This window comes from Eucyclogobius newberryi, unplaced genomic scaffold, assembly GCF_026437365.1.
Source record: "Eucyclogobius newberryi isolate DKJ021-1_F unplaced genomic scaffold, fEucNew1.0.hap1 SCAF_10, whole genome shotgun sequence".
NCBI lineage: Eukaryota > Metazoa > Chordata > Actinopteri > Gobiiformes > Gobiidae > Eucyclogobius > Eucyclogobius newberryi.
Window position 1 is genome coordinate 39132336 of NW_027315724.1, and position 12345 is coordinate 39144680.

At 48.8% G+C, this 12345-nt stretch overlaps 2 protein-coding genes across 2 annotated transcripts in view; both read left to right on the forward strand.

The window, feature by feature from the left end:
• LOC140370310 (complement C3-like) overlaps nucleotides 1-12345 on the forward strand; it is a 53225-nt gene that overhangs the window by 8867 nt on the left and 32013 nt on the right. Inside the window, exons 9-22 of the mRNA XM_072457424.1 lie at nucleotides 61-148; nucleotides 233-335; nucleotides 1212-1347; nucleotides 1623-1738; nucleotides 3826-3960; nucleotides 4031-4234; nucleotides 5111-5299; nucleotides 5568-5714; nucleotides 5895-6024; nucleotides 6110-6172; nucleotides 6266-6493; nucleotides 6585-6711; nucleotides 7078-7163; nucleotides 7233-7375. Of these exons, the coding sequence (XP_072313525.1) occupies nucleotides 61-148; nucleotides 233-335; nucleotides 1212-1347; nucleotides 1623-1738; nucleotides 3826-3960; nucleotides 4031-4234; nucleotides 5111-5299; nucleotides 5568-5714; nucleotides 5895-6024; nucleotides 6110-6172; nucleotides 6266-6493; nucleotides 6585-6711; nucleotides 7078-7163; nucleotides 7233-7375 (1895 nt within the window). The remainder of the gene's footprint in view (nucleotides 1-60; nucleotides 149-232; nucleotides 336-1211; nucleotides 1348-1622; nucleotides 1739-3825; nucleotides 3961-4030; nucleotides 4235-5110; nucleotides 5300-5567; nucleotides 5715-5894; nucleotides 6025-6109; nucleotides 6173-6265; nucleotides 6494-6584; nucleotides 6712-7077; nucleotides 7164-7232; nucleotides 7376-12345) is intronic.
• Nucleotides 3156-12345, forward strand: part of LOC140370319 (uncharacterized) — a 53338-nt gene continuing 44148 nt past the window's right edge. Inside the window, exon 1 of the mRNA XM_072457436.1 lies at nucleotides 3156-3166. The gene's annotated coding sequence lies outside the window, so the exon portion shown is untranslated. The remainder of the gene's footprint in view (nucleotides 3167-12345) is intronic.

The following is a 12345-nucleotide window of genomic DNA, read 5'->3' on the forward strand; positions in this document are numbered from 1 at the left end:
TACTCAGCTTTCATTTGGATCTAGTGATTTCAAGGATATTTAAATGTTATTTTGTGGTAGTGCTTCCCGCCTTCAATGTCACCGTAACGCCCAGAAAACTGTACGTGGATGTGGACGATAAAATACTGTTTGTGGACATCTCTGCAAGGTTTGTGTTCAAGTTTTTATAATTAATAACATCTGTAAACAAAATGAGAACAAAACAGTAATAACTAGTGCATTTGTGCTCTAGGTATCTTTTTGGTGAATCTGTTATTGGCACTGCTTATGTGACTTATGGTCTGAGAGAAGGCCAAAAGATTAAGAGAGCGCCCAAAGTGAAGACAGTGGAAATGGTGAGTCAAAGGCTGTTTCCAAAAGCCTAAGGGCGTCGTCTGACCTGGGCGTGGTCTGACTGGGGCCTGGTCTGACCTGGGCGTGGTCTGACTGGGGCCTGGTCTGACCTGGGCGTGGTCTGACTGGGGCCTGGTCTGACCTGGGCGTTGTCTGACCTGGGCGTGGTCTGACCTGGGCGTGGTCTGACCTGGGCGTGGTCTGACCTGGGCGTGGCAGGGCATCCAAGTCATCCAAGCTCCCTGGCCACACAGAGACATTGTCCCTCCACAGTGTCCTGGGTCTTCCCCGTGGGACATGAACACCCCAGGGACGCTTTGTCCAGGTGGCATCTGGAACAAATGAGTGGTTAGCGTTGTCGCCTCACGGCAAGAAGGTCGCTGGTTCGACTCTCTGTGTGGAATTTGACTAACCCTGACCGGGGTCTGGGTGGGTTTGGTCCTCCGGTTTCCCCAGCAACACAAAACCAGGCAAAATCTTCCAGCTACAGTAGCACTGACCAAGACCAGCACAAAGACCTGGATCTGGTCCCTGACCACTGCTCTGACCACTGACCACTGCTCCGGCTACTGACCACTGCTCCGGCCACTGACCACTGCTCCGACCACTGACCACTGCTCTGACCACTGCTCCGACCACTGACCACTGCTCTGACCACTGACCACTGCTCCGGCCACTGACCACTGCTCTGACCACTGACCACTGCTCTGTCCACTGACCACTGCTCTGACCACTGACCACTGCTCTGACCACTGACCACTGCTCTGTCCACTGACCACTGCTCTGACCACTGACCACTGCTCTGACCACTGACCACTGCTCCAGCGGCTGAAGGACGGGTCAAAGAGGACACATCAGCTTGTTTCTTGGTCTTGCAGAAAGAAGAAGGCGGAACTCTGAACTTTACGATGGACGAACTGAAAGAAGCTTGTGACGTGTGGACGGGTCAGAGTCCAGAGTGTCCTCTGGACGGAAGACACGTGTTCATCAAACTGACCGTCCTCACGGAGTCAGGTGAAAGACAAACGCAAATCAGACTAAAAGACACGGGAATGTTACTTCTCATTCCTCTGTTTTTAAAACATGAGCAACTTTTGACAGAAAATGTGGCAAAAACAAAAAAGAAACAGAAAATATAAAAGATTAAAGATAAAGATAAAGATAGTGGAAATAGTTGACACTATCTAAAAGCTAAAACGTAAGAATGTTCTTAAAAGTCCTTGTGGTTACGTTTCCTTTAAAGCTTCTTCTGGCCTCACTCTCCATTTGGCCTTGTGCTCCTCCCACAGGTGGAGACCTGGTGGAGGTGGAGAACAGCAACATCAAAATAGTCAAGTCACCTTTTGTCTTAAAACTAAAAGCGATGTCCAAGTACTTTAAACCTGGATTTTCCTTCCATTTTGCAGTAAGTACACTTTTGTTTCACTTCATGTTAAGTCCCTTTGGTCAGTTCAAGCCTGAAGTCCCTTTGGTCAGTTCAAGTCTGAAGTCCCTTTGGTCAGTTCAAGTCTGAAGTCCCTTTGGTCAGTTCAAGCCTGAAGTCCCTTTGGTCAGTTCAAGTCTGAAGTCCCTTTGGTCAGTTCAAGTCTGAAGTCCCTTTGGTCAGTTCAAGCCTGAAGTCCCTTTGGTCAGTTCAAGCCTGAAGTCCCTTTGGTCAGTTCAAGTCTGAAGTCCCTTTGGTCAGTTCAAGCCTGAAGTCCCTTTGGTCAGTTCAAGTCTGAAGTCCCTTTGGTCAGTTAAAGCCTGAAGTCCCTTTGGTCAGTTCAAGTCTGAAGTCCCTTTGGTCAGTTCAAGCCTGAAGTCCCTTTGGTCAGTTCAAGTCTGAAGTCCCTTTGGTCAGTTCAAGTCTGAAGTCCCTTTGGTCAGTTCAAGCCTGAAGTCCCTTTGGTCAGTTCAAGTCTGAAGTCCCTTTGGTCAGTTCAAGTCTGAAGTCCCTTTGGTCAGTTAAAGCCTGAAGTCCCTTTGGTCAGTTCAAGTCTGAAGTCCCTTTGGTCAGTTCAAGCCTGAAGTCCCTTTGGTCAGTTCAAGTCTGAAGTCCCTTTGGTCAGTTCAAGTCTGAAGTCCCTTTGGTCAGTTCAAGCCTGAAGTCCCTTTGGTCAGTTCAAGTCTGAAGTCCCTTTGGTCAGTTCAAGTCTGAAGTCCCTTTGGTCAGTTCAAGCCTGAAGTCCCTTTGGTCAGTTCAAGCCTGAAGTCCCTTTGGTCAGTTCAAGTCTGAAGTCCCTTTGGTCAGTCCAAGTCTGAAGTCCCTTTGGTCAGTTCAAGCCTGAAGTCCCTTTGGTCAGTTCAAGTCTGAAGTCCCTTTGGTCAGTTCAAGTCTGAAGTCCCTTTGGTCAGTTCAAGTCTGAAGTCCCTTTGGTCAGTTCAAGCCTGAAGTCCCTTTGGTCAGTTCAAGCCTGAAGTCCCTTTGGTCAGTTCAAGTCTGAAGTCCCTTTGGTCAGTTCAAGCCTGAAGTCCCTTTGGTCAGTTCAAGTCTGAAGTCCCTTTGGTCAGTTAAAGCCTGAAGTCCCTTTGGTCAGTTCAAGTCTGAAGTCCCTTTGGTCAGGTCAAGTCTGAAGTCCCTTTGGTCAGTTCAAGTCTGAAGTCCCTTTGGTCAGGTCAAGTCTGAAGTCCCTTTGGTCAGTTCAAGCCTGAAGTCCCTTTGGTCAGGTCAAGTCTGAAGTCCCTTTGGTCAGTTCAAGCCTGAAGTCCCTTTGGTCAGTTAAAGCCTGAAGTCCCTTTGGTCAGTTCAAGCCTGAAGTCCCTTTGGTCAGTTAAAGCCTGAAGTCCCTTTGGTCAGTTAAAGCCTGAAGTCCCTTTGGTCAGTTCAAGTGTGACCAATAAGTAGTGATTATAAGTCAATGTAGTCCCTCCTTCGTCCAGGAGGGGGCGTGATGTTTGGACACTTAAAGTCTGAACATCATGTTCAAAGTGATGCAGCGTTTACACTGAAGTCACATTCTATCTACCACTGGACCTCAGAGCTGGACCTCAGAGCTGGACCTCAGAGCTGGACCTCAGAGCTGGACCTCAGAGCTGGACCTCAGAGCTGGACCTTAGAGCTGGACTTCAGAGCTGGACCTCAGAGCTGGACCTTAGAGCTGGCCTTGGCCTCTTGAGGAGACAAAAGACCACGTTCTCTTGTTTCCTTCTTCCTGCTTAAGATTGTGAGGTAAAAGTTTTAGCATAAAGACACTACTGCAACATAATGTCATGGAACACACTGAAGGTGGACGACCACCCCCTGTCCCCCACTGTCCCTCACAGGGCCACTGTCCCTCACAGGGCCACTGTCCCTCACAGGGCCATAGTGGGACAGTTGCAGAGTGGCTAACTCTCACCTCACAGTAAGAAGTCAGATCTGTTTGGATCACAAGCACCTTTCCTCTTAAAGATGTCCCTGGTTCAGTGGATTTGAACCTTACCCTAAATTATTTTCTTCATGAAACAAGTGCAAACGGAATCCTATTCTTTATGGAAAAGGTGCAGATAAAATCAAAGTGGCAACTCTTTCAGGTCGATGTAAGTTATCACGATGGAACTCCAGCACCGCGAGTCCCCCTGGAGATCTTCCTGGAGAACAATCCAGAGGACATCAGCTTCAGCCCGTCCATCAACATGCCTCACCTGACCGAACCTCAGAAAATCATTGTATGTATCAAACCTATTCCTTTTCTGCTTTTTACGTTCCTTTTTAAGGTGACTTCTTTCTCCCTTCAAGGTAAAGACTAACCAGCCTGATCTAGATGAAACCAGGCAGGCCAAAACAGAAGTGACTGTGGAGCCTTACACACCTGCAAACCCAAGCAAGCCCAACTACCTGTACATCCATGACCCCAACCGCAAAGTGGACATGGGAGGAATGTCCATTCAAATGAGCATCAAGTCTGAAAGTAGGAGCAGCATTGATGAAGTTACTTACTTGGTGAGAGAAATCATTGGGTCAGCTTGGGTCAGACAGGAGGGGTCAGTAGTCAGATGGATTTAGTCTGTTTTACAGACTTGATTTATATGAGCTTTAAATGAGAGCTCCTGGTCCAATCAGACTCTGAGGTTTCTTACAGTAGAACTGGAGGCTTCAGTGAGACTATCTGCTCAGATAGAACGTCTCGTACATGTTTAGGACCAGCACAATGACCTCCAGCACAATGACCTCAAGCACAATGACCTCAAGCACAATGACTTCCAGCATAATGACCTCCAGCACAATGACCTCAAGCACAATGACCTCCAGCACAATGACCTCCAGCACAATGACCTCAAGCACAATGACCTCCAGCACAATGACCTCCAGCATAATGACCTCCAGCACAATGACCTCCAGCACAATGACCTCCAGCACAATGACCTCCAGCACAATGACCTCCAGCACAATGACCTCCAGCACAATGACCTCCAGCACAATGTCGCTCTGATCAGGTTCATTGATAAATACAGCTGAGTGTCATCTGCATCTGATCATGTGACTTGATCATGTGACCTAACGGCAGCATATAAATAGTAAACAGAACTGGCCCCAGTACTGACCCCTGAGGCACACCGTAAGTTACTTTAGAACAAGGGGAGGAGCTCTGGTTTACATGAACAAACTGGTACCAGCTGAGAGCGGGGCCTCTGACACCTACATCACATTCTAAACTATCTACAATCTAATCTAAAACGTCCTCAAACTCTCTTCACTGCTCCTCTCCACAAGTGTGGTCTTGTCCCCGTGTCTCCAGACTTTAGAAACGAGGCCCCAGGTCCACGTTGAGCTGGTGCTATTCCTGCTTTTATTAATATGCATCTGTCATCTCCACAGGTTCTCTGCAAAGGAAAGATTATGGAAGCCAAACGTGTTCCAGTCGCTGGACTAGAGGTCTTCACGGTCCAGATCTCAGTCACAGCAGAGATGAGGCCCACATTCCGCATTGTGGCCTTTTACCTCATGGGAACAGAGGTGGTCTCAGACTCCGTGAAACTGGAGGTGTCCAATACTTGTGTCCAGCCAGTGAGTACTTTTTTAAAAATATAAATACATTTGAATATGTGTTACATTTACAACATTTAAGCAGTGAGATTGTGGAAGAGAACAAACAAATACAATCCAAATGTTCAGTCGCTGCTTTGCACAAACATAAGTGAGGTTTATGTGTCATTTACTTTAGTCACAAATAAATGTGTTATTTCTTTATCATTCGTGCAACATTTTGTTTTGTTCAAGTTCGGCTGATATTTTAGTCCTTTGTCCTTTTTCTTGCATTGGACCAAAACTACAGCCAATTGTCAGCATAACGTCAAAAGAACTCAAGCCCGGAGGAGCACTAAAGCTGAAGATCGAAGGTGAACCATCTGCACGGATCAGTCTGGTGGTGGTGGACCAGGCTGTGCACCTGCTCAGCAAGAACCGCTTCAACCAAAGACACGTCAGTCGCTCGCTTCAAAACCGTCTTTTACTTTGAACTAACTCTTGTTTCCATGTCAACCTGACATTAAACACTGGGTTAATTGCATTTATTGATGGATTCTTTATAGATAATAATAATGGCATGTCATCATACAGTTTTCAGTGATTCATCTGTGGCCCTTTGTTGTTGTGAGGTCAGATCTTGGATGAAGTGGACAGCAGAGACCCCGGCTGCTCCCACGGGAGCGGAAAGAATGCAATGGGAGTTTTCAGTGATACAGGGCTGTTGTTTACAATGAAAGATGGGCCCTCTTCAGGCCATAGGAAAGGTGACCAAACCATGAGCAAAGACATGAAAAAGAAGTCACATTTAGATGTCATTTGAGCATTAATATTGTGATCTTGCTCTCACAGAACTGAACTGTCCACGCGATGTGAGGAGGAGGCGCTCTGCAGTGGAGCAGCAAGAACAGCTAGGTCAGAGAATGAACTGCCTCTGGAATAAGACCACAAATTATATCATTTGCAAAAATGTGTGTTGATAATGAGTTTTATTTCTAACACTGACAGTGGAACAGTTTCGGGGAAAATTACTCCAGCGCTGCTGCCGGGACGGCCTGAGGAGGCTGCTGATGAAGTACAGCTGTAAGCAGCGCTCGCTGTACATCGCAGAGGGACCCGAGTGTGTCCAGGCTTTCCTCGAATGTTGCAACATCTACACAAACAAGGTCAACACTCGAGATCCAGACGACGAAGAGCTGGCACGGAACAGTGGCTCTGGATCCTCCTTCGACGTGGGTAAGAACTTTCAGATGATTCAGTGAAAAACCTCCAAACCACCAGCTGCTCTTTTCATCTGAATAAAAAAAGTTCATGAATCTTTTGACAGATCCTGATGAAAACAATGCTTTAGATAAGCTGGGAATGGATATTGAGAATATCGATCTGCGAAAAAATTTTGAAGATACATGGCTTTGGATAGATGTGAGCCTGCCTGCGAAAGCCGACTCGAAAGGGTTTGTCAACACAACAGGAGCCGCTCGCGTCTGCGTCGCTCACTTTTGCGTCGCATAAAAATGTTGACGAATCAGTCATCAATAAATAAAAGACAAACAGATGAATTACATGCACAACAACAATCTCATCATTATCTGATTTTTATTTGGATGTTTATTTGATCTGTTTGTATTTTTATTGTTTTTGATGATCAGATTTCTCTTGTACTGTAAACACACACTTATGGGATTATTTATTTGATTTACACTGGACACGTGAGCGTAGTCCGTGTCCCAAAGTCAAGTATCAATCATTTTAAGAACAGCTGAGATGTTAATAATGTAAACATCCATGAGTGAAATGACATTCCATGACATGCTTTACAGATTAGCCTCATTATCTCATACAAGTGCCATAAAAGACAGCCTCACGGAGTGGTCCCTCCTCGCTGTGAGTTCCTCCATGGAAACAGGTGAGAGCAGCTCCTAAGCACAAACATGAGTGTGAGATACGACAAAAGCCGGTGTCGTTGTCGTTGCAGGATTTTGTGTGGCTGAGCCCTTGACGTTTGTGGTGACAAAAAAGTTCTTTGTGGATCTGAAGCTTCCATATTCAGTTGCAAGAAATGAGCAGGTGGAGATTAAAGCGGTGGTCTACAACTACCTGGAGGACGACACTCTGGATGTGAGAAAACTAACGTTAATTAACTTGTAAAACGTCAACTACTTTTCAGAACTTAAGACACATTGAGCTAAATCATATTTTACAAAGTTGAATCCATCCATCCATCTTTTTCCGCTTATCCGGGGCTAGGGCGGGGGCAGCAGTCCAAGCAGGGACTCCCAGACTTCCCCCTCCCCAGACACCTCCTCCGGGGGGATCCTGAGGCGTTCCCAGGCCAGCCGAGAAACATAGTCCCTCCAGTGTGTCCTGGGTCTTCCACGGGGCTACTTCCCGGTGGGACATGCCCGAGGCGCCCAGGAGGCTCCGGAACAGTTGCCCGAGCCACCTCAGCTGGAGGAGCAGCGGCTCTACTCAGAGCTCCCCCCGTGTGACTGAGCTCCTCCCACTAGCTCTAAGGGAGCGCCCAGCCACACGGCGGAGGAAACTCCTGTCTTTGGACTCTTCTTCACCACAACAGTCGATGCAGCGACTGCATCGATCCAACTGTCAATCACACGCTCCATCAAGACCCCGAGATACTTGAACTCCTCCACTTGGGGCAAGGACTCCCCACCTATATATATATATATATATATATATATATATATATATATATATTACATATTCCTCACCATCCGTGGGTGGTCTCTATTTCTCCTCTTTCCTCTTCAAGCTGGGGTCCTCTCCCAGAGGCCCCTGGGAGCTTGAGGGTTCTTCAGTATCTTTGCTGTTCCTGCACTTTTCTGGACCGAGATGTCTGATGTTTTTCCTGGATCTGCTCAAGTCATTCCTCCAGTTTGGGGGTCATTCCTCCAGTTTGGGGGTCATTCCTCCAGTTTGGGGGTCACTGCCCCAAGTGCTCCGGTCACTACAGCACCACTGATACCTTCACGCTCCAGACCTTCTCCAGCTCCTCTCTGAGGCCTTGGTATTTCTCTAGTTTCTCATGTTCCTTTTTCCGGATGTTTCCATCCCATGAACTGCAATGTCCACCACCACAGCTTTCCTCTGACCCTTGAGACCACCACTATGTCCGGTTGGTTCCATTACCATTCTGTCTGTCTGTATCTGGAAGTCCCAGAGGACCTTGGCTCGGTCGTTCTCCACCACCTTTGGAAGTGTTTCCCACTTTGTCCTTGGGGTCTCCAGCTCGTGCTCTGCACAGATGTTTCTGTCACTATGCCAGCTCCTGGTGATGGAGCTCCATGTGTGCTGTCCCTGCAGCATCTGCACCTGCAGTTTTGTGCAGGATGGTCCTTTTGCACAGCCTACACCTTGGGTCTTGTCTGGTGTGGTAGATCAGGGCCTCTGTCCTTCAGACCGGCTCTTTCCAGCCATTGGTAGGATTTTGTGATATCAGCCACTTCAGTTATGTTCCGATTGTACATCACATGTAGGGGCGTGTCCTCCCATGTAGGGGCGTGTCCTCCCATGTAGGGGCGTGTCCTCCCATGATGGTCCCTCCAGCGCCTCATCATCCTCTATTCCCCATTGTCTGAGACATTCACTGAGCACGTCCTCTGTAGGAGTCTTGTCCTTGATGTACTTATGGATCTTGAACGTTTCGTCCTGGATAGTGGTTCTCACACTCACTAGTCCCGCATCCTTCCTAACGGCTAGTGTACAGTCTCAGGGTGCTAGTGTACAGTCTCAGGGTGCTAGTGTACAGTCTCAGGGTGCTAGTGTACAGTCTCAGGGTGCTAGTGTAAGATAAGATAAGATAAGATAAGATAAGATATTCCTTTATTGTCCCACATGGGGAAATTTCATTGGTGCAACGCAGGTAGATCCAGAGGTAGATACAGAAGAACAGATCACTTATAGGAAGTCTGAAAAACACTTTCAGTAGAAGATCTCCTATAAATAAATAAAAACTCCCATAGACAAATAAATACATAAATACCATTGCATGTGATCCCGACAGTAATTGCACATGAATATGTGTCACGACAGCACATAGATTGCACATGAATTTCACAGTAATTGCACATGAATTGCACATGAATTCCAACAGTAATTGCACATATGACAGAATTGCACATCAGTATTAGGTTAGGTCAGTATTGCGAGTGTTCAGGACTAACAGTTTTTGTTATAAAGTCTGACAGCAGCAGAAGGAAAGACCTACGGAACCTTTCCTTCACACATCGAGGGTGGATCAGTCTCTCACTGAAGCTGCTCTCCAGAGCGGAGAGAGTGTCCTGCAGGGGACAGAGTGTCCTGCAGGGGGTGACACTCATGGTCCAGCATAGATGTGAATCTAGCCAGGACCCTCCTGTCCCCCACCTCCTGCACCGAGTCCAGAGCACAGCCCAGGACGGAGCTGGACTTCTTGATGACTCTGTCCAGCCTCTTCCTCTCCCTCTCTGTGATGCTGCTGCTCCAGCAGGCCACACCTACAGGAGCTGATGCACCACAGAGTCGTAGAAGGTCTTCAGGAGTGGCCCTGTCACTCCAAAAGACCTGAGTCTCCTCAGGAGGTAGAGCCGACTCTGGCTCTTCCTGTACAGTGCGTCTGTGTTATGAGTCCAGTCCAGTTTGTGGTTCAGATGAACACCAGGTACTTGTATGAGTCCACTCTCTCAATGTCCCGTCCCTGGATGTTCACTGGTGAGGGGGCAGTGGGGTGGCGTCTGCGGAAATCCACCACCATCTCCTTGGTCTTCCCCGCGTTGATGAGGAGGTGGTTCCGCTGACACCAGTCCACAAAGTCCTGCGCCAGTCCTCTGTCCTCCTCGTCATCGTCGTCCGTGATGAGTCCGATGATGGCAGAGTCGTCAGAGAACTTCTGCAGGACACAGCTGTCCGTGTCATGTCTGAAGTCTGCAGTGTAAAGGGCGAAGAGAAAGGGCGCAAGGACAGTGCCCTGGGGCGCCCCCACACTGCAGGTCCGAGTGTCAGACACACAGTTCCGGGCTCTCACAAACTGGGGTCGGTCTGTGAGGTAGTCCAGGATCCACTCTGCCAGGTCATACTCCACACCAGCCGTCTCCAGCTTGTCCCTCAGGAGCTGATGGTGTTGAAGGCGCTGGAAAGATCGAAGAACAGAATCCTCACAGCGCTGCCAGGCTTTTCCAGGTGAGAGAGAGAGAGCGGTGCAGCAGGGAGATGACGGCGTCCTCCACTCCGATGCCAGACCGATATGCAAACTGCAGCGGGTCCATGGCTGAGCTCACGGTGGAGCGGAGGTGGTCCAGGACTAGCCGCTCCAGTGTCTTCATCAGGTGGGACGTGAGAGCCACTGGCCTGAAGCTGTTGAGGTCTTTGGGGCGCGGTGTCTTAGGCACAGGTACCAGACAGGAGGTCTTCCAGACCTGTGGTACCACCCTCAGCTTCAGGCTCATGTTGAAGACATGCTCCATAACTCCACACAGTTCATCTGCAGGACTTAAGGAGCCTGGGGCTGATGCCATCAGGTCCTGCTGCCTTCCTCACTTTAATCCTCTTCAGCTCACTCCTCACCTGTGCTGCTGTGACAGTCAGTGGTTGGCAGGGGGACCGTGTGCTGGGGGGATGGGTGAGTCCAGGCGAAGTGGGGAGCTGATGGTCCGGGGCAGATAAGCGAAGAGGAACAGATGCAGGGCATTGTCTAGCTGTGGAAGAGGGCGCATGCAGCTGGGCAGGGGGAGGGGCGGGTGACTGATCAAACCTCAAGAAGTGAGCATTTAAATCATTCACCCACTGTAGATCCCCCTCTGTCTGGGCAGGGGGGATTTTGAAGCCCGAGATGGTTTTCAGGCTCCTCCACACTCCCTGAATGTTCTTCTCCTGCAGCTGCTCCTCCATCCTCCTCTTGTAGCCGGCCTCAGCCTGCCTGATCTTCCTCCTCAGCTCCTTCTGCACAGTCCTCAGCTCCTCCTTGTTCCCTGACCTGAAGGCTCTCTTCTTCTCCTTCAGCAGAGCCTTCAGTTCACGGTTAATCCATGGCTTGTTGTTTGGAAAACACCGCACCGTCCGGGAGGGAACAATGTTCTCAAAACAGAAGTTGATGTAGTCCGTGATGCACTCTGTGATGGTGTTGATGTCCTCCCCATGTGGGTCATAAAGCTCAGTCCAGACAGTGGTGCTGAAGCAGTCCCTCAGAGCCTCCTCGCTCTCAGCAGACCACATCCTCACCTCACGGGACACCACAGGCTGCCTGCGCACGATGGGTTCATACACAGGCCTCAGATGTACAAGGTTGTGGTCCGAGCTGCCCAGGGGAGGGAGGGGGGAAGAAGAATAAGCCTCCTTGGTGTTGGCAAAAAACAAGTCCAATGTTCTATTCTCTCTGGTGGGGCAGGTAACATACTGGGTGTATGTTGGTAGAACAGAAGAGGGAGAAGCGTGGTTAAAGCTGGTGGGCTGGTGGGCTCACTCGGAGCTAGCTCACGTCACAACAACACAACGAACGCAACGAAAAACGCACAAATCCAGCCGAAAAAAGTCAAAAACAGTTGAATTAAAAGACTATTCCAGCGTGTGTCCCTATCGTACAGTAAAATAGAAAAAATATACTAATTATATTTACAAAATATAGGAGATAAAGCACAATAAGTGTGAGAAAGAAGAGAGAGTGTTTACACCGGGCTGCCAGCTGAACCAGCGCCTTATGACGGTACAGTCTCAGGGTGCTAGTGTACAGTCTCAGGGTGCTAGTGTACAGTCTCAGGGTGCTAGTGTACAGTCTCAGGGTGCTAGTGTACAGTCTAGCAGTCTCAGGATGCTAGTGTACAGTCTCAGGATGCTAGTGTACAGTCTCAGGGTGCTAGTGTACAGTCTAGCAGTCTCAGGATGCTAGTGTACAGTCTCAGGGTGCTAGTGTACAGTCTCAGGGTGCTAGTGTACAGTCTCAGGGTGCTAGTGTACAGTCTCAGGGTGCTAGTGTACAGTCTCAGGGTGCTAGTGTACAGTCTCAGGGTGCTAGTGTACAGTCTCAGGATGCTAGTGTACAGTCTCAGGATACTAGTGTACAGTCTAGCAGTCTCAGGATGCTAGTGTACAGTCTCAGG